This window comes from Phycodurus eques, chromosome 12, assembly GCF_024500275.1.
Source record: "Phycodurus eques isolate BA_2022a chromosome 12, UOR_Pequ_1.1, whole genome shotgun sequence".
Taxonomy (NCBI): domain Eukaryota; kingdom Metazoa; phylum Chordata; class Actinopteri; order Syngnathiformes; family Syngnathidae; genus Phycodurus; species Phycodurus eques.
The window spans coordinates 7501-29552 of record NC_084536.1 but is presented as its reverse complement, the minus strand read 5'-3'; the positions used below and the strand labels follow the sequence as shown (position 1 = coordinate 29552).

The 22052-nt window shown below is 43.6% G+C and overlaps 1 protein-coding gene across 3 annotated transcripts in view; it reads left to right on the top strand.

Annotated features, from left to right (window-relative positions):
* Positions 1-16164, top strand: part of ttn.1 (titin, tandem duplicate 1) — a 192266-nt gene extending 176102 nt beyond the window's left edge. For all 3 annotated transcript variants that reach the window (XM_061692804.1, XM_061692802.1, XM_061692803.1), the window contains 18 exons: positions 1964-2269; positions 2386-2688; positions 2862-3143; positions 3246-3839; positions 3935-4222; positions 4373-4672; positions 4755-5057; positions 5267-5569; positions 5674-6258; positions 6343-6645; positions 6821-7120; positions 7239-7814; positions 7894-8199; positions 8289-8891; positions 9151-14216; positions 14290-14443; positions 14527-14766; positions 14916-16164. In XM_061692804.1, coding sequence (XP_061548788.1) covers positions 1964-2269; positions 2386-2688; positions 2862-3143; positions 3246-3839; positions 3935-4222; positions 4373-4672; positions 4755-5057; positions 5267-5569; positions 5674-6258; positions 6343-6645; positions 6821-7120; positions 7239-7814; positions 7894-8199; positions 8289-8891; positions 9151-14216; positions 14290-14443; positions 14527-14766; positions 14916-15208 — 11105 coding nt within the window. In that variant the 3' untranslated portion in view covers positions 15209-16164. The remainder of the gene's footprint in view (positions 1-1963; positions 2270-2385; positions 2689-2861; positions 3144-3245; positions 3840-3934; positions 4223-4372; positions 4673-4754; positions 5058-5266; positions 5570-5673; positions 6259-6342; positions 6646-6820; positions 7121-7238; positions 7815-7893; positions 8200-8288; positions 8892-9150; positions 14217-14289; positions 14444-14526; positions 14767-14915) is intronic.
* The last annotated feature ends 5888 nt before the right edge of the window (positions 16165-22052 follow it).

The window sequence follows — 22052 nt, the reverse complement described above, 5'->3', positions numbered from 1 at the left end:
TTTATTATTATTATTTTTTTTAATCAGTTTATTTGAAAGGTGACAATGCAATTTCATAAAACACATGAAATACACATGGGTAAAAAAGCCAGAATTAGCCAGAAGGCTAGTTTTCATCTGTAGTCCCCTGGCCATGATGTAAAAAAGCAGTATAATACATCTACAAGACAATATAATATAAAACAGGATACATAAAGACTTACTATTAAGAGAGAATAAAACCACAAATCATTTGATCATAACAAAAAAAAACAAAAAAACATCATAACATACTTGTATTTTAGTGTTGGCAGCTATAGGTGTTAACTAACCACATTTTCAGTTTTTGTGAAGGCCTTGTATGTTGTAAGCAGTTTAACCTCCTCAGGTACTGAGTTCCACTCACCAGCGCTCCTCACTGACCAGGCTGACTTACTGAAAGTGCTCCTGCGCAGAGGAATGAGACCGTCACCTCTGACACAGCCTCGAGTGACATGCTCAGAGCTGTTTCTTTGGCTGATGAACTCAGCCAGAGGAGCTGGAGCCAAATCATGCAGTACTTTATAAATCAAATTTAAATCTGCAAATATGTGAAGACTGTCCCAGTTTAAAAGACTGTATTTTTTTTAAATTGCACAGTGATGATAGTGCCTTGGTTTTTTATCCATCACTTTAATTACTTGTTTGTACAAAACTTCCAATGTTTTTTTTGCATTCTGACCAGCCTGGGACCAACTGGTTTTGCAATAGTTAAAGTGACTAAGAATCATTGAATGTAAGTAAATTTTTGCGGCTTCAGTTGACATTTCATTTCGAATTGCACGAAAATTTGCGAGGTTTAATTTGATATTTTTACACAATTTGTCAATATGGGCTTTAAAGGAAAGCTGTGAATCTATTATTAACCCAAGATATTTGTATTGGCTGACAGTTTGCATTTTTTCTCCATTAACAAATATCTCCGGGTCAGGTGATACTCTATTTGTTTTAGTGAAATACATGTCTACAGTTTTTGAAACGTTTAGCTGTAGACAGCACTCCTGCAACCAAGTTGTGACACAGGACATTGTATTAGTGGGTTTAGCAGCAACAGTATCTTTGGAGCGACCATGAACAAAGAAAACCATGTCGTCTGCATACATTACGCACTCTGCTTCAGAACAAAAAGTGGGCAAATCGTTGATATAAAGACTAAATAAAAGGGGGCCTAATATTGATTCCTGAGGGACTCCAGAGGTTAGCCTAAGAGACTCTGATCTGTAGTTGTTAACTGATACAGATTGTGTTCGGTCATGCAGATATGATTCAATCCAGCTCACAGCTTTGTGAGAGAAGTTAAATTTTGAGAGCTTGGTAAGAAGAACAGAGTGATTTACTGTATCAAAAGCTTTCCTGAGGTCCAAGAACACCGCCCCTACAACTCCACCCTTGTCGAGAGAAGATTTTATTTTCTCAATGAAGAGGCATGTAGCCATTTCAGTGGAATGCTTGGATCTGAAACCAAACTGCATGGCATGGAGAGAGGGGGAGCTGCTGTTTAAATAATGGACAATCTGCTCTGACACCCATTTTTCTGCAACTTTGGAAATGGCCGGAAGAATGCTTATAGGTCGGTAGTTATTCAGACAATTTGAGTCACCGGATTTAAAGACAGGGGTAACAATAGCAGATTTCCAGGCCTTTAGAAAGTGACCAGATGAAATTGAAAGATTAATGATTGAGGCAATAGGAGTAGCAAGAGTTGAACCTAGATCTTTGAGCATGTTCGTGTCCATTCCAAAAACATCCTTTGCCTTAGATGGTTTGAGTGAATGAATTCAATCGATAACTTTGGTCTCAGTAATATTTGTAATAGTAAAGAACTGCGTTGCAGACAATGCAGGGCATTCTAATATGCTATTGACCTGTCACCTAACGATTAGCATTATTATAACCTCATCCGACTGTAGTTGTTGATTTAAACCTTAAGAACATCTTCTTACAGCTGTGCCAACTCCACCGGGTGCACCTGAGATCCTGGTGTCTGGAAAGGACTTTGTAACCATTGAGTGGCTGAAACCCGAGAGCGATGGCGGAGGTCCGTTGATCCACTATCTGGTTGAGAGGCGGGAGAAGAAGAGTGCCCGCTGGGTGAAGGTGAACAGGAGCGGAGAACACCTCGACACGACACTGAAGGTGTCTGGTTTGGCTGAAGGCAACATATATCAGTTCAGGGTGACGGCCGTCAACAAGGCTGGGGAGAGTGAACCCAGTGAAGTTTCTCTGTATGTTGTCTGCAGACTACCAACATGTAAGTTCAGCTTGGTCCAAGTATCCCACCAAACAATTGTCGATTGATGAATTAAATCATTTGGTGACTGATGACCCCCAATGGCTGGTTTTAAGCTCGGTATTTTCCCATCTTAGGCACCCCCTCACCTCCCTCTGTACCTCGTATCACTGACACCCACGCTGACAGCATTAACTTAGCTTGGTCCCGCCCTGTGGAGGATGGAGGAGCTGATGTGCTGGGCTACTTACTGGAAATGCAGGAAGCTGGAACAGAGGAATGGACAAAGGCCCATGAGAAGACATTGCGTACTTCAGAACACATGGTGACTGGACTTTACTCAGGCAAAAAGTATCGCTTCAGAGTGGCTGGCATCAACATCAATGGTACCGGAGACTTCAGTGAGCACTGTGCTGAGACGGAGCCAGTGGAGAGAATTGGTATGTTGCCCATTCAATCATAATGATAATATTGTTTTCTCTACTTGCGAAGGAAGAAAGAAAGCATAGAACTTTACAAATCTGATCAAGATAATCCAAGTAATATTTGCTGTGACAGTTTACAAATGTGATGTACCTCAGCTACTTCATTCATCATTACCTTCACCCAATAGAAACTCCTGACTTTGAGCTCCACGATGACCTGAAGAAGACCATCTGCCTGCGTGCCGGCGGTTGTCTGCGCCTCTTTGTAAATATTACTGGCCGTCCTGCTCCGACAATTGCTTGGAGCAAGCCAGGTGTTGACCTCAACAACCGAGGTTTCATAGAGGTAACCCATAAGTCAACCACACTCATCATTGATAAGGTCCACCGATATGATGCTGGAAAATACACGCTTGTGGCTGAAAACTCTGCTGGGAAACAGGAAGTCTCTCTTCTGGTCAAAGTCTATGGTAAGTGGACGACCATGCCATAAGTTCCTATTAAATCCATACATCATGATTTTTACTATTTAGTAATGCCATATCTAAATTGCAAACTGTTTATAATTCTAGACACACCGGGACCAACAGGACCAATCAAGATCAAGGAACTGACCAAAGAATATGCCACCATCTCATGGGATGTCCCAACTGTGGACGGTGGCGCTCCTGTCAATAATTATATTGTTGAGAGGCGTGAGGCCTCCATGAGAGCCTACAAAACTGTTACTTCCAAGTGCAGCAAGACATGGTTCAAGATTGATGGACTGATGGAGGGCATGCTGTACTACTTCCGAGTCCTACCTGAAAACATTTATGGTGTCGGCGAGCCTTGCGAGACACCGGACGTCATCCTGGTTTGCGAGGTGCCTCACCCACCGTGCAAACTGGAGGTGATTGACGTCACCAAAACCACCGTTTCGTTGGGCTGGGAGAAGCCTGAGCATGATGGAGGCAGCAGGCTGATCGGTTACGTCGTTGAGGCCTGCAAGTTCGGTACTGAGAAATGGATGAAGGTGGCCTCGCTCAAGCTAACCGACTTTGAGCACACTATTGAGAAGCTGAATGAGAAGGAACAGTACTTGTTCAGAATCAAAGCCATCAACAGTCGAGGTGCCAGCGAAGCAAAGGAGCTTGTTACACCTGTGACCGTACAAGAACAAAGAGGTGACCAGCATTTCCATGACATCTTTGTCAAACAGGATAAAGTTTTTGTCATTCTTCTGTTTATTAACTTTTTGTAACTAATTTATTTTTTCCAGTGATGCCTGCAGTGGATTTCACCAATCTTCCCCAGAAAGCTGTTAATGTTGTGGCTGGTAAGACCCTGGAGCTTGACCTGCCAATCATCGGCAGGCCTCCCCCGTCCTGCTTTTGGTTCTTTGGTGACAATAGGATAAAAATCACAGACCGTGTCAAGATCCAGAGCACTAGCAAGTTTTCCAAACTAACCATGTCTGACACAACTATTGACGACACTGGCAACTACACCCTGGAGGTGAAGAACACTGTTGGTGTTACCACCGAGGTCATCAAAATTGTCATTCTCTGTAAGTAAACCTGCAGTTATACATTGTTTTATTTGTTGAGATATGTGAAGTACTACAATGAAATATGTAAGACATTTAACCAGATTTCATACAGCAAAAGAAGCATGGTTTGAATGATTAATACACTGATTCACTGTCATCTTCTCTTAGCCAAACCTGACGAACCAAAAGGACCAATCAGATTTGATGAGATTGATGCCACCACTGTCACCTGTAGCTGGGATCCTCCAACAAGAGACGGCGGAGCGCCCGTCAGTGGCTACGTGGTGGAGCAACGAGATGCCCACAGACCAGGATGGGTGCCAGTTTGTGACTCGGTCAGTCGACCCACTTTCAAATTTGAGAACCTGATTGAGGGAGATGAGTATGTCTTCCGTGCTGCTGCTGTGAATCGCTACGGCACTGGAGAACCTTTGCAGTCTGAGATTGTCACATGCAGGAGCTTGAAAAGTAACGCCTGCTTTTTTATTTCCATAATCATATATGGTCATAACCCTTGACAGAAGGCTTACACGTTGTCCCTCCTTCGCAGATGTGTCTGGATCCCCTGGCCGACCGACCATTCTTGATGTATCACGTGACGGCATGACTGTAGCCTGGAACCCACCAGAAGAAGATGGTGGGTTGGAGGTTTCTGGATACATCATTGAGCGCAAAGAAGTCAGGTCTGACAGATGGGTGCGTGCCAACAAGAATCCCATCACCATGACTAGATACCGCTCAACAGAACTAATTGAAGGGCTGGAGTACGAGCACAGAATCATCGCTATCAATGCCCGTGGAATAAGCAAACCAAGTCTGCCTTCTAAACCAGCTGTGGCCTCAGATCCCATTGGTGAGAGACTGGAACAAAAAAAAAAAAAAAAGAAATATTTATCTTTTTTTTTTTTTTCTGTCTTTTGTCAAGTGCAAGCAATGTTTGGATTTATTTCACATAAACAGCTGGATCCATATATAAAAATATATTTTTATATTGTATTGTGTGTGTGTATACACACACATGCACGCACACACATACATTAAATATATTTCTGTCCTGGGCAGATCCACCTGGTTGTCCACAGAACCCTCGGATCACGGAAACTACCAAGTCATCTGTATCACTGGCTTGGAGTCCGCCCGATGATGAGGGAGATGCGAGAGTGGACGGGTACCTAATTGAGATGCAAAAGGTGGGCACCATGGCTTGGCTCAAATGCAACACCACGCCCTCTCTGATCTGCGAATACACACTGACCAACATGCCACAAGGAGAGGAGTTCAAATTCCGAATACTGGCCTGCAATGTGGGCGGTTCTGGCGAGCCTGCCGAAGTTCCTGGAACTGTCACCATCACAGAAATGTTTGGTGAGCACACATGAGAGAAGACACATGAAATGCAGTCAGAATGTGTTGTTTTCCTGGACATAAATGAAAAGTGACTCTTGCATTATTTCCCTTTGGTTCTACAGAACCTCCTGATTATGAACTTGAGCTGAAATACAAAGATGTCTACGTGGTCCGTCACGGTGGAGTGGTCCGGCTCTCTCTTCCCATCAAGGGTAAACCTCACCCTACTTGCTCATGGTTCAAGGACAGCGGGGCAGTGTCAACCAAGGCCATGGTCGCTCACACTGAAGACACCAGTGAACTGGTGATCAAAGGAGCCGAGAGGAGTGACTCTGGTGTGTATGAGCTCCTTCTGGAAAATAAAGTTGGCAAGAAGAAGGTCCAAATCAAGGTCAATGTCATCGGCCGTCCAAGTGCTCCAGAAGGACCATTAACGTTTGAAGAAATCCAGGCCAACTCTGTTAAGGTATCCTGGAAGGTGCCCACCGATAACGGCGGTACAGAGATCCTCGGTTGTATCGTTGAAAGAAGAGAGGTTACCAGAAATGCATGGTACACGGTGGACAGCAGGGTGACTGATAATCAGTTGGTCGTCAGGGGCCTAAACGAAGGAACAGAATATCACTTTAAGGTAACTGCTGAGAACTCCTTTGGTATAGGTCCATCTCTGAAGTCAGAGCAGCCGCTGTTACCCAAGACTCCACTTTGTAAGTATTCTTGTTTTTCCAACGTGAACGGGAATCGACTCAATCAGCACCTGATGAGCCGGGAAACTGTGATTTGCAAAACAGGTCCACCAGAGACTTCCAGCACACCACCGGAGATCATGGATGTCACCCAAACCTCTGTGGCACTGGCCTGGTCCAGACCAAAGGATGATGGGGGTTCTTCCATCACAGGTTATTTCATTGAGTACAAGGAGGTGTCCACAGAGCAATGGTCTCGTCACCCCACCAGGATTGTCTCCACCATGTTTACTCAGTCTGGACTCACAGCAGATGCAAACTATCACTTCCGCATTGTTGCCGTCAATGACATTGGCGAGAGTGAGGCTGGACCTGTGTCTGATCCGGTCACATGCAAAGATCCATTCGGTGAGTCATCATCTTTGACGGAAGTCAAGCATAAATTTGATGATTAACCATTCTCCCACTTACTTTCAAAGACATGTCCTCTAATATGCGTAAGGAAGTATAATCCCTCATTCTGCTAACTTGCTTTTTTTTCAGATATAGATGTGATTTTGTTTTGCTTGTTCGTATCTTGCAGATAAGCCAAGCCAGCCAGGTGAAATTGATACAACAAAAGTGACTAATAACTTGATCACCATTTGCTGGCAAGCTCCAGAGTGCGATGGTGGTAAACAAGTCCTGGGTTATTGGGTGGACTACAGGAAGTCCACTGAAAGTAGCTGGAAGAAATGCAACAAACAGAGGCTGAAAGAACAGGAGTTCACCATGGGTGGTCTGGCAGAAGCTACTGAGTATGAGTTCAGAGTATTTGCTGAGAATGAGACCGGAATAAGCAGACCTCGTCGGACTGCCACTTGCATCAAGACGAAACTGTGTGGTGCGTATACTGATAGTTAGTATTAAGTATCATTTGTACAGTTGGTCCAAAAAAATTAAGCCAACTGTTCACGATTGACATCTTTTTTTGTATTTGTCTGCTTGATATATACATATAGTCGAAACGAAACCAAGTCTGAGAAAGGAAATGGATGAAGTAACAGAAAAGCTGGGACAGCCTGCTGTAATGAAGTGCCAGATAATTGGCAGACCTGTTCCTGAGATCAGGTGGTACCACGCGGGGAAGGAGATTGTGGAGTCCCGCAAATACGAGATGAGCTCTGATGGCCGTAACCACTCCCTTTCCATCATGACTGACCAACAAGAGGATGAGGGAGCGTACACCTGTAAGGCTACCAATGATGCCGGAGAAGCAGAAACGACTGGAATTCTCGTACTGGAAGCTGCGCCATCCTTCCACTCTGACTACCCATTGAAGAGCACCTACTATGCTGGTCTGGGAACAACCCTGCGCATCCATGCTATGTACATTGGGCGTCCTGTGCCAAAGATTATGTGGCTCCAAGAAGCAAAGACACTGGAGAACTCAGAGGACATCAATATTGAGACCACAGAGTATTATACGCACCTCGTTATCAAGAATGTGCAGCGCAGAATCCATGGAGGAAAATACAGGATCCGACTGCACAACCACTTTGGCAGGGTTGACACCGTATTCAGTGTTGAAATCTATGGTATGTTTTTGTCATCAAACCTCAGTGAGGCGTGCCTTTGGAAACGTGCTATTAGTTATTATCAACCCTTTGTTTCCAGACAAACCTGACATGCCTCAGGGTCCCATCGTTATGGAGGCCCTCCTTAAGAACTCTGTCATCATCAGCTGGAAGCCTCCCAAGGACGACGGAGGCTGCATGATTACCAACTACATTGTGGAGAAGCGGGAGGACAAGGAAGGAAGCGAGTGGGAATTGGTGTCATCGTCTATTAATGGCACATCTTGCCGTGTGCCCAACCTTACCGACAGCGCTGGATACTTCTTCCGTGTATATGCCCAGAATCGCTACGGCAACAGCGAGCCACTTGAACTCATCTCACCTATCCTCATTAAGAGCCAATTGGGTTTGTTCTATCCACAAGACAATATTGAACAAAATAATACAAACACACAATGTCAACTGATTTATTGACAAAACCTTTATCGTCCACAGAGAAACCATCACCGCCTCAGACAATAGTCGTTTCTGGAATCACCAAGGACTCCTGTGTAGTTTCCTGGAAGCCTCCATTCAGTGACGGCGGCTCCAAAATTAAGAGCTATTGCCTTGAGAAGAAACAAAAGGATAAGAAGGAATGGGGCGAATGGACACCCGTGATGACAGATGAGATCAAACAGACAGTCTTCTCTGTCAAACATTTGTCAGAGGGCATTGAATATGTATTCCGGGTGAAGTGCGAGAACCTTGGAGGACAAAGTGACTACAGTGGGGAAAGCTCTTGCATTGTTCCCACCACAGCTGTTGACGTTCGAGCTCCTGCCTTTAAGGAGGAGCTGAGGAACATAAGTGTCAAATACAAGAGCAATGCTACACTTGTCTGTAAGATCACAGGTCAGCCCAAACCAGTGATCAAATGGTTCAGACGAGGAAAGGAAATCCATTCGGATGAAAAGAAGATCAAGATTCAAGAATTCAAGGGAGGTTACCACCAACTGGTCGTCACTGAGGCTGATGAGGAAGACTCTACTGTGTACCAGATCAGGGCCACCAACCAAGGAGGTTCTATCTGTGCCACCATCTCTCTGGATGTTGAAAGTAAGAATATATATTTGTGTGTGTGTGTGTGTGTGTGTGTGTATATATATATATATATATATATATATATATATATATAGAGAGAGAGAGAGAGAGAGAGAGAGAGAGAGAGAGAGAGAGAGAGAGAGAGAGAGAGAGAGAGCGAGAGAGAGAGAGAGAGAGAGAGAGAGAGAGAGAGAGAGATTTTTTTTAATGTATTATCACTTCTTCTAAACAACAGTGGTTCCCTGAACAATGACATGTTTTTCTCTCTTATCAGTTCCTGCAAAGATCCACCTTCCCAAGAACCTGAAGGACAAAGAATCAATTCCTGCCCTGCGTGGAGAAATGGTCAATATTAAGATACCTTTTGGTGGCAAACCAGATCCTGTCATCACATGGCAGAAGGGACAAGATCTTATCGACAGCAATGGCCACTACCAGGTCATTGTCACACGATCATTCACTTCTTTGGTGTTCCCCAACGGCGTGGAGAAGAAGGATGCTGGATTTTACATTGTCTGTGCTAAAAACAGATTTGGAATTGATCAGCAGACAGTTGAGCTGGATGTGGCCGATGTGCCTGATCCTCCGCGGGGTATTAAAGCCAGCGATGTCTCTCGAGACTCTGTCACACTTAACTGGGTTGCCCCAGCAAATGATGGTGGCAGCAAGGTTATCAGTTACATTATTGAAAAGTGCCCCACCACAGCTGAGAGGTGGGAGCGAGTTGCTCAATCTCGTGACAACCGCTACACTGTTATCAATCTTTTTGGAGGAACCAGCTATCAGTTTAGAGTCATTGCTGAGAACAAGTTTGGGCAGAGTGCCCCGTCTGAGACCAGCGGACCTGTCATGACAAAGGAGGACAAATCCAGAGTTCTTCTCTATGACAGGGAGGTTGACGACATGGGAAGTGTTCCCAAAAGCAAAGCCCATCACTCTGATGCAAAGAATCTGCATAACAAATTTGCTATTGCAGAGGAACTGGGAAGAGGTCAGTTTGGTATTGTCCACCGCTGTGTGAACATCAGCTCTGAGAAGACCTATATGGCCAAATTTGTCAAAGTCAGAGGTGCTGATCAGACAATCGTCAAGAAGGAAATTGCCACACTGAACCTGGCTAAGCACACAAACTTTCTGCTTCTTCACGAGTCATTTGATAGTCCAGAAGAGCTGGTAATGATCTATGACTTCATCTCAGGCGTCGACATCTTTGAACGTCTCAGCACAGCAGATTTTGAGCTCAATGAGCGAGAAATTGTCAATTATATTTGGCAGATCTGCTCCGCTCTTGAGTTCCTGCACAGTCATAGCTATGGACATTTTGATATCAGACCTGAGAATATTGTGTACACAACAAGAACCAGCTCAAACGTAAAAATCATTGAGTTGGGCCAGTCTATACACCTGACGCCTGGAGACCAAATCAAGATCCAGTACACCACTGCGGAGTACGCTGCCCCTGAGATCCACCAGTGTGATGTGGTTAGCACTGTGACTGACATGTGGTCAGTTGGCGTGCTATCTTTTGTGCTCCTCTGTGGACTAAATCCATTCACAGCTGAAACCAACCAGCAGATGATCGACAACGTTTCAAACGCAGCCTACAGCTATGATGACGAGTCCTTCAAGCAGGTCAGTGTTGAAGCATTGGATTTCACAGACCGCTTAATGACAAAGGAACGTAAACATCGTATGACTGCTGCTGAGGCGCTGGTACATCCATGGCTGTCCACGCCTGCAGAAAATCTGAGCACCAGAACCATCCAGAGCAGCAGACACAAGCGATACTACCAGACAATGGTGAAGAAGGAATGGAGCACTGTGGTGTCTGCAGCTCGCGTGGCCAGTGGCGGCTCAATTCGGTCCCAGCGTGGCGTGTTAATGGCCAAGGTGAAGATTGCTCCATTTGAACATGGACCGGTAGCAGGCCAGATCGGACACTCGGTGTCAGGCGAGGGTGACAGTGTGAAGTTGATCTGCAATATTGACAACTATGACAGTACCACTGAAGTCACTTGGTATTGTGGCGTCAGACAACTGGAAGCAAGTGACAAGTACAAAATCCAATATGAGGATGGCCTGGCTGTGATCGCAATCACCAATGTGACAAGAGTTGATGATGGCACGTATAGATGCAAAGTTGTCAATGAGTATGGTGAGGACAGTGCCTACGCAGAGTTGTTCGTCAAAGGTGTCAGGTCATACCGTGACTTCTTCACTACCCGTGTGGTCAAGAGAACAAAGCGTCGAATTGACACTGCCAGAATGCTTCAGAAGCCCCCAGAGTTCACCTTTCCTCTGGTTAACCATACTGCATACATTGGAGAAGATGTGCGTTTCAGTGTCACCATCACAGTTCACCCCGATCCCCGTGTCACGTGGCACAAATCTGGACAAAAGCTGATCCCTGGAGAGGATGACAAAAAGTATACCTTCATCATTGACAAAGGCCTGTATCAGCTTATTATCCACAGCGTTGATGATGACGATGTTGCCGAATACAGCGTTGTAGCTCGCAACAGGTACGGCGACGACAACTGTAAGGCCCGTCTTACTGTGATTCCTCGACCAAAACCAGCAGATCTCACCCTAAGGCCCATGTTCAAACGTCTTCTTGCCAACGTTGAGTGCAGGGAGGGCCAGAACATTCGCTTTGAGATCCGGGTTTCAGGCCACCCCACACTGAAGTGGGAAAAGGATGGCACACCCATAGCCTTTGGACCATCGATTGAACTTGTCCACGAAGGCTTGGATTATTTCATTTTTCACGTGAGAGACACATTACCTGAAGACTCTGGCGTATACAGAGTAACTGCAACCAATTCTGCTGGATCTGCCAGTTGCCAAGCAACACTAAAAGTGGAACGTGTTTCTCATGTAAAGAGAGATTATGAAGGCAGCCAAAAGGAGCAGAAAAGTGTGTCTCAAAAGGAGCAATTAGACAAAAAGGTGAGGTTGCATCAGATTTTGTCTGACACCGTTGTCATACCATTACCACCTGCAGCAGTACAGGCTGTCAGGGAAGCATCGACCATGTTTAAACCTGCTGTGACGACTAAAAAGAGCGAAAAGACTGAGGCTGAAATGCAGAAAGAAAAAGAGGAGAGAAAAAAACGGACCGATGAGAAGAGACTGCGTATGCCATACGATGTGCCCACGCCACGTGTCATGAACCCAGCAGTGCTCGAAGAGGATGTCGAAATCAAACACTTCAAGCCACTCTCGGACATGAAGTGGTACAAGAAGCTCAGGGATCAGTATGAATTCCCAGAGCCCATGGAGAAAATCAAACAGAAGAGGATGAAACGTATTCGTCTCTCTAGGTGGGACCAGTTCTATGAGGTGCCTATCAGGATCAAAGACCAGTACAAGCCAAAGTGGCATATCCCATCCATGACTCAGGATGATTTAGAGACAGTGAGGCCGTCAAGGCACTGTGCAGCTTCTCCAGAGATAGATGTCTACCACAGGATTAGGAGAAGGTCACTGGGTGACCTGTCAGATGAGGAGCTGCTACTGCCTGTTAATGAGTATCTGTCCATGAAGAGAACTGAGGAGGAGAGGCTTCGCCTGGAGGGAGAGTTGGAGCTCGGGTACTCTGCTTCTCCGCCCAGCCTCAGCCCCGTTCGCTTCGCTCTATCATCACTGCGCCCTTCATCACCTGTAAGAGTCTACAGTGATGATGAGGAGACTGAAGCCTTGCAAAGATATGATTCGTACCGAATTCCATCCAAATATGAAGCCGGCCCAAGCTTTGTTGAACTGCGGCAGCGCCATGACAAAGCCACATATAAACCTCCCAGACAGAAGCAAAGAGTGTACGAGGAGAGAGAAGATCAGGAGTTACTCCGACCTCACATGACAGCTCATAGAATCGCCTCCTACAAGAGTGAACTCAAGCGCATGGAGTTTGAGGAGAAGACTCGAAATTTTAAAAAGGAAACAGTCATCACTGTCACAAAAGCTGTGGAGGATATTGAATCAGAGCATCTGACAGTTTTGGCTTCTGAATATATTCCTAAACCCATTAAGAAGCTCCCGACGCCTGAAATGGAGAGAAAAGCTCCTTCCTCAGAAAAGGTTGTCAAAACAGAGACGGCTTTGCCCAGAGTAGATTTTCTGTCCAGGTATGAGGAGAGAAAGCAGACTCTCAGGTCAGAGCGGAGATCTGTGGAGAGGACATCGCAGGCTCCTTTCAGCCTCGACCACATCCCACGCATTAGCATCCGATTGCGATCTCATCGTGTTCCCTATCATTCGAACACAAACTTCACCCTGAATGTCCAGGCCAAACCTGAGCCCAAAGTCAGGTGGTTTCACAATGGAAAAGAGATTAAACCAAGCAGCAAACACCACATGAGCAACATTAGTGGACTTCTGACGCTCCAGATCAACAACTGTGTGACTGAAGATGCAGGAACATATTCTGTGGTCTGCAGGAACGTCAAAGGGGAGGCTTCAGACAGTGCCACATTAGATGTAGCAGCAGAATATGCTGCCCTTTCTTACATCCACCGAGACGAGGAACCGCCCTCCTCCCATCTTCCAGACAGGACCAAAACGGAGGTGTACCACATCTCGTCAGCAGCAGTCAAGGAAACAACGGCTGGAACGGTGACAAAAACCATCGCCGTTGTTGAAAAGGAAAAGGCGAAGCCTATGGTCCGAGCAAAGATCCTGACCAAACCACAGTCTCTGAGTGTTGAGGAGGGAGCTCTTGCCAGATTCTCATGCGATGTGGATGGTGACCCAGAACCTTCCATATTGTGGCTTCATGAGGGAGCAGCTCTGGGTTCCTCTAGCAGTCACCACATTGTCTCTACGCAGTACAGCTCCTCTTTGGAGATTTATTCTGTTCATCCGTCTGATGAAGGAAACTATGCTTTAATTGTGGAAAATGCTGGTGGAAAACAAGAAGCCTATTTTACTCTGAACATTCACAAGTCTGAGTCCAAGCAGAGAATCGTGGTCTCTCCGAGAGTCACCTCTCCTGAAGGCAAGTCCCCCGAGCCTGTCAAAACCCCACAAAGAATCAAGTCTCCCGAACCAATCAAGACGCCTCTGAGGGTCAAGTCACCAGTCTCACCAAAGTCCGCCACGGCAAAATCCCCGCCTCCATCTGTCAGTCAAATCAAATCCGCAAAAAGAGTTATGTCACCAACTGTGGGAAAGAAGTCACCTTCTTCTGTTGACTTGGAGCAGCTCAAATGTGGAACGCCACCTCACTTCCTGGTGCAACCCCGATCCCAAAACGTGGAAGAGGGACAAAATGTGAAATTCACCTGTGAGATTGCGGGTGAGCCTTTCCCAGACGTGGAGTGGTTTAAAGACAACTTGACTGTGAGTATTTGTATTTGTCTCTGCTTTACCTCTCTTAGATACAATGTTCACCTCAACGTTCTCTCTCTTGCAGTTATCAGGCACATCCAATGTGAGAATGAACTGGACCAACAGTGTGTATACTCTGGAGATACGTGAAGCAATGCTGGCAGACAGCGGCAAATACACCATCAAGGCCAAAAACCAGCTTGGCCAGTGCTCTGCCACGTCCTCCCTCAATGTCATCAGTAAGTGATTAGTACTTTAGCATTGTAGAAAATATTGTAAGGAATATTTTCAAAAGAGTGAAGTATACTTTGCATTTTTGCAGCTGGTATTGAGGAAGCAACACAAACAATGATAAGGGTGGAAGAAAAAGCTGAAGCTTTCTCTGCCTCTTCTGTTCACATGAAGGCATCGTCTATGCAGGCCACCACTTTCAGCTCCATTGAGAGTGTGTCTGAGACTAGCAATCAAATAATACAAATGTGTGATCAATCACATGTGGAAGCCTCTTCCTCCTCCTCCTCCTCCTCCTCACAGAGGAGCCTCGTTAGTGGGATGAAAATAGGTGAGGTGGATGTTCAAAATCCGAGCACATTTGGAAGCAAATCAGCGGATCGATTGTGTTTGTTCCTCAGTCACTAATGGAAGTTATTAAGAGCAGGAAAACATTGTGGTGATGGAAAGAAGTGTCATTAAACTCGCTGCTCTTTGTAGGCGCACCACCGAAGATCACAGCTCTTCCAGAGAACATCAACATCGCTGTTGGAAAATCACTGACGGTGACGGGGGCCTTCTTTGGAGACCCCGCCCCGTCTGTGCAGTGGCTGCACTCAGACCAGACGCTTCCCGACGGGGACAAGCGTTACTACGTAAACAACGCAGCTAACGTTTCCACGCTGGTGATTGCCATGGTAAAGGAGAACGATGGTGGAGTGTACACACTACGACTTTCCAACGAACTCGGCTCTGCCTCTGCGACTGTCAACGTTCACATCCAGTCAATGTAAAAAATAAAACTAGAAAAAAAAAGAATTTAAAAGAAAATTGTTAAAACTTGGAGGTATATGCCCCCGAACCACCCACCCTCAATTTCCCTCATTGGTAATCTTTTGTTTAGTGAATCAGCAACAAGAATTGATAGATTTATTTTCTTGTACATAGGAACTATTTTTTTTTTGTACCAAACTTGACATTAATTGATTGCCACAGTCAAGTCTCCAATTGTTATAAAATTTGATTACACTTTTGCAGTCACATGTACATAATGTATATAGCCGGATTTGACGGTTATGGGGAATGTATGTATTGTTATTTCTGACAATAATATGAAGTGAAAGAAGGAAACCAAAATGCGGTTGAACAGGAGAAAGTCCCGTGTGGAACGAATACCCTGCTAAACGCAGAAACTAAAACTGTGTGCCTCAACGCAACGTTGATGTTTTAAGATTGCCTCGGCAGGTAGAGCGTCTCCCTGCTGAAGTTTACTCAACACCAAAAACAAACCTTGTTGTTTTGGATACGTGTCGCTATGATGATTTCCTGCAAACGTAAGACCCTGAGTGCTGCTTGCATCACCCTCACGTAAGCAGCACGATGGACTTGCGTTCTGACCGACTGCATTGTACTACCAATTTATTTGATGACCAGCTGAGAGTGTGAGTGGCCTGCGCTCTCATCTTTGACGTAGGAGCGCCGCTTCTGGCACAGGACGGTCCCTTGGACTTTCCATATATGAACATCTCCTGGCCAGAAAAGAACGTCCCGGCAGACTCTGCTGTGCAGAAGCAGCGCCATCTCCTGGAGGATTGCTCATGAGCGTGTTTGTGTGTACTGTAACCTATAGTCAGTGTTAACTTCTTAGCCACAGTGAGTCCATCTGCTGTGGTAAAATTGTTTTCTTTCATTCATCCTCCTTGAGTGTTTTATTGTTTTTGTTTTAATAAAGCATGATTTCAGCACCATATCCTGGCCACTTCTCTCACATGGGGACATCCCACAATATGCAGTTATGTTAAAATTCGCACTTCTCTCACATGGGGACATCCCACAATATGCAGTTAGGTTAAAATTCGCTACACACATATGCGCACGGACACACACACACACACACACACACACAAATATGGAACATCCCCAAACAAAATATTTAACACACAAATATTAAAAACATTGGCCTGTCTATGTAAAATTAAAGTGCATATTAAAAGTGTCTGAAAACATTCTAATGATGTGAAGAGACAGAAGCAGGCACTTGCCAATTAAAAGCATCTTCAAGCCAATTAGTGAAGGAACCTTGTTTTTTATAATCACCTATTACACTCGAGGTTCCATGCGTGTTCGTTTTGGTGGAAGAACTAAAATTATAACGTGTTAAAAGTCAAGCAATTTATTCCTGACAGAGGAGTCTACATTAGGGTTAGGTTAGGTGAGGGGAACCGAACCCTCCCTCTCCCAGTATAGGGGAAATAATTGGTTAGGTTTGGGGAACTGAACACTTCCTCTCCAGGAATTGGGGGCATTGCCCCCTCTTCCTGTAGGAAAGGATGGTGCACGGTCCATCCACCCATGGTTACGCCTCCCGTAAACCCTGGTTCCAATCCCTGGGGTATGTGGGCTGGCGGCCCCGCCCATAGCGGACCTATGTCCAACCCCCACCCTCCATGATATTTGCTTCCTTTATTTGAGTTCGCCTTGGCTATTTAAGTAATCTTTATTTTTGTTGTTTCTTATTAACTAGTTTCGGTATCAATTTATAATGTATTAGAATGAAAGAAACAAAACCAAAAGTCAATAAAACAAAAAAACAAAACAATCCGCAATTCAAACCAAAATACCTACAACCACCTATGATGCGTGTGCCCTGACAACGTTTCGGCCTGTAAGGGCCTTCTTCAGGTCGTGGCACACTTTCTTTTAATAAAACAACAACAGCAAAGCAGCTCTACTCTTTAATGATGTTCAACCACCGAAATCCAAAACAAACTGAGGCTTCTGGGCATGTCCGCCTTTTATATGCTCCTCTTTTTTAAAAAACATTTTAACTTGTGTTAAAAGTAACATAACTTCAAATTAACCCTATGTTGTTGTCTTTTACTACTAAATGCATTAAATAACCTCTATTTTAACTGTATTTAACCATTTAAACTAAAAATTTAACTTTATTTATATCTTTTAACTGTTTTTGTTTTTTAATATGTTTTATAGTTTTTTTGTTTTTTTTAATGTTATATAGTTTTTTTCATTTTAATAGGAACCCTATATACCCCTATGTATAGTTTCAATCCCTATAATCTATATTGTAATACTATCATCTTTTTAGCAATGTATTTACCTTTTATTGTAATTTTATAGTATTTTAACTGTCCTATAACTTGAAATCGTTTATTGTTTTTATGCATCTAAGAATTCCCTATCCTGATTAAATATCTTAATCTGTATTCCATGCTTTGTTTTTATTGTTGTCCCCTAATTTATCACAATGTTAATGGGATTTTCTAATAACTAATTTATTTATTCTTATTCATTTACCTATCGTCATACTTGGTTAAACCCATTTCCCTTATCTTCCCATCTAGGGTTAGGGGAATGAAACCGATCCCTCCCTCTCCCGGGGTTGGGGCGATAATCCCCACTCCGGGATCGGGAAGGAAGTGCACGGTCCATCCCCCCGCGCCAATACCCGTCCTCCCGCCGCCCCTTTTGTTGACGGTCCGTCCGGCCACGTCCTCCATAGCGGACCGTAGTCCACTGGCCATCCCGACCCATGTTTTGTTACTTATGCTGTAATTATTTATTTATTTTTGTGTTTTTTATATTTTTATTATTGATCAATTAATTATGAGTTCGCCTTGGTTATATAATTAATGAATTCGCCTTGGTTATACAAGTAATGAATTGTTTGACTTGTTTTGTATTTATTAGCCAAGGTATCAATTTATAATGTATTTTTATAATAATCAACCAAAAAACCAAAAACAATTAAAAAAAACCAAAACAAAAAAACAACCCAAAAAAACCCCCCCAACAATTTATATCCCCGTGTGCCTGGACGACGTTTCGGCTCTTGTGAGCCTTATTCAGGTCCCTGGCACACGGATTCCCCAAGCGCAGCTCTTTATTTTGTCACTCCGGTGGTCAAATGCAAACTGAGGCTCTTCGTGTGCGCTGGCTTTTATATTCTCCCTCATTTGCATAAACTTTTATTTTATGACTTCATATATTTACTTTAAATTTTTGATATAATCTCTTTATATAAAAAACTATTTTTTAAATACATAAAACAAAACAGGGTTCGCCTAATTATTATTATTTGATTTTTATTTGAATTATTTAATTAACCTACAAATAACACGGAGAATTAAAACCAACCTATTAATAATTACAATTACTATTACTTACCTGGAAAACCCTCCGGAAGGATATAATAATTTAAAAAAAATAGAGAAAAATAAGTTGATGTAATCACAAAAGAAGGGTAAATCACCTTTCCCTAACCAAAACATTACGAGCACTCATTGGACCACCAACCCGGAAGCATCGCAACGCGATCTAAAAATAAAAGTAGGCGGAGACTCGGCCGCCCCCACCATTTTGCCCAGCTACTCGACGAGAGAACATCTCCTTAGGCGCTGAAGCCAACTAAAATAGTAAGACTGTTAATTAACCACTTCACTGTTAATTATATTTTTTCTTTTCCTCCTTTCCTTGGTGCCCACGCCTGAGGAAGACCCCAGAAGGTCGAAACGTCGCGACGGGCACTCTATATCTTTCTCTCTGTCTCATTCCTTTTGGGCTCTTTTCTTTTTTTTTCGTTTTTCAATTAGATCATTAATTCACTAATTTCACCACTAGAGAGCAATACAGCCCCATACATAATACATGACACACTTAGCCCAATAGACACACACCTAGATACAACCAAACTTTCTTTTCTTTTTAAAAAAAAAAAAGCAAGACAATAAAATTGAAAAAAGTAATAAAAATAAGAATATATTCAGAAAAAAGAAAAACAATACAATAACCAAAAAAAGTCAAAAACAAAATTCGAAGAAAATTACAAATAATTAAATACAAAAACATTGTTTTTCTTTTTTGTTTTTGAGAAAATAATAATAATAAAAAAAAGAAAAACAACAAAATTGATAAACAAATTTAACCCTAGCCTTAACAAAGGAGGTGATTCAAAGAAAATGTATTGAATTAATAAATAAATAAATAAATAACAAATCATGTTTGGGGATGATGAATGGACAGTGGTTCGCTATGGGCGAAGACACGCCCGGACTGACCCTAAAGCCAGGAGATATGGAGTCGGGGACCAGCCACCTCGGTACCGGGGGGGACGTGAACACTGGGGGAAGGACCGTGCATTCACCTCCTCCCAATACAACGGGAGGGGGGCTCTTCACCCTCGCCCTAACCGGCCTGTGCCTCCTCCAGATATACGTTCTCGTCCTAACTGGTCCGGGGCTCGGTTTGGCCACCCACCCCATTCCTATGTGTCGGTAGTTCAAACTGGACGCCCTAAAACAAGCACGTTGATGAGAACTCAACCTCCTAACCAATTTATACCGCCAAGCCCTGACTTTGCCTATTTAATATGCAAAACGTATGCAGTCATAAAATCAGTACATCACCTCCAAAATGTGACCCCAAAACAGGATACGGCAGAACCCAGGATGATTACTAGAATGGTAGATAATTTGTCCAGCATGATCAAACCAGCTTTTCCAAAGGAAGAAACACTGGATTTGATCATGTGCAATGCCAAAAACTGGGGGTACACCACTCTAATTTTTCTAGAGAAACATTACACTGAGACTCTCAACGAGGTGTTGCAGAACCTGTTTGTTGTGACCTCAACTAAAGAGGTCATGGGGGTGGTTCATGATCAGCTGACTCTAGATGTAATGCATCAATTTGAATGTTTGCTTTGCCAGTTGTTCCCAATTGTTCTTATCGTCTTGCTCTCGTGGGTTTGCTGTCCAATCCCCCACCACCCACAGGTCCCCCCAACCATCCCCCCCGTGCGTTCATAAACACGATTGGATCCATCAAGAAATCAAGTTGGCCAAATGGACAAATTCGTCGTTTGCATAAGCATGTTTAGTCTAAGCTGATGCTTGCTGTGAGGGGCATACTAAACGATAGCGCGTGCAGGAACATGCTCGTTTCCGCTCACGGTCGAGGATCGCCAAGCTCCACTGTCGTCGGGTGCAGTTTCTGCATCCAGTGTGCGCTGCTGCCTTTTTGCCTTCAAGGCTTTTGTGGTGTTGTGTCAAGTAGAGCGACACACTCCAGCGGTGTGTGCAATGTGGCGTTCATTTCAAGTTTACTGCGTCTGGGCTCGCACTTTACAGACTCCTTGATGTAGCGAAATGCGCGTGTACACGCGTTTACGTCAAATTAGGTGAAGAATATGAATTTGTATTTGTGATGAACTATTAAATATGTAATGTAAAAATGCACGCCCATCGATGTGATCCATGGCTGTGGCGTTCCTGCTCCTGTGTCCACTGATGCGCCGGGCAAACGTGTTACCATGGTAACCACGTTATCCATTTGAAGCTTATAGCTAAAGCTTAAGTAGACTCATGAATCACTTATTGATGAAAATAAAATGTTTGTCTACAATGTGTAACTTTTTGAAATTGTATCATCAACTTGTTCTGAACATGTGATTGCAACGTGTATATTGGTTTTAAAAAGAAAGCTCATGTATATTTAATTTTATCAATGATTGTTTGAATGTAATTTAATGGGGTTAACAATGATTCCGCAATGTGGGGTGTTTGCACGAGTGTGTGCGTGTTGCTAGTTGTTCTGTCATGTAACAAAGATAAGCTTTGGAAATTAAAATGACTTGATGATGTGATAAATGTGCGACTGCTGCTGCTTCCAACGTGTCTGACTTAAAAGTAAGTTTTATTAATACCCGCATGTCAGTTTGTTCGGTTTGTATGAAAATGTTTGCCACAGCTTCTCCCTACATACATTGTGACCAACAAAGCTGACACAATATGAAGTTGTCATTTCTCTTAATTGTTGATTAATTAAATGTTTAGAGTGAGGAGCTATAAAGGTGTTCTGTCATAAACTGACTTTGCCTCTTTTCCCAACAAAACTCTGCTTTCAGATGGACTATTGCATGACAGGCGTGCGTGTCAAATGTCTCAGTGTGTTCTGTATGTTGTTTGCGAATCCATCCAGTAAGGAATAAACCGTATTGGAAAACGCAGTGATTGTTGCAGTGCATTGTGCAAATAAAGTGAAAAATACCTCCACTTCTAAATAGAAAAGTAATGCACTTATACCCAAATTGTGGCCTCATGAGAATCAATGCAGACTAATTAAACAACTATGTAAAAATTTGACTACATTTATGGCAAAAGCTGCAGAATCCAAACTTTTTGGGGAATATTTGTTTTCTGAAAGTCTTTGAAAGTATAACATTTGAATGAAAAACTTCCATTGTGTGTCGTGACCCTGAACCATTCAGTTATTTCAAAAATAAAAACTGTGATGCAAATGAAACATCTTTGACAACCTTTCCTCCTAGTACTAGTACGAGTACAGCAGACTTAGGCATCACGTGAATGACTTCAATCAAGCGAGAAATGTACAGTTCTCGGACATAATTAGGACTTGGTCATCTGATTGGTCGCATTTTGCGCCAAAAGGTACGCGAACTAAGCTGATTGGTTAATGCAGTAAATCTATTTCCGGTTTGGATCGCTTAAACGCCTGAGGCGAGGGGCGTGACTTCCTCTTTGTTCCAGTCAAGGTGAGGGTGCTGTTTCACGCGCTATAGCAATTAATGTTGTTTTTGCTGTATCTTGACTTATTTGACCG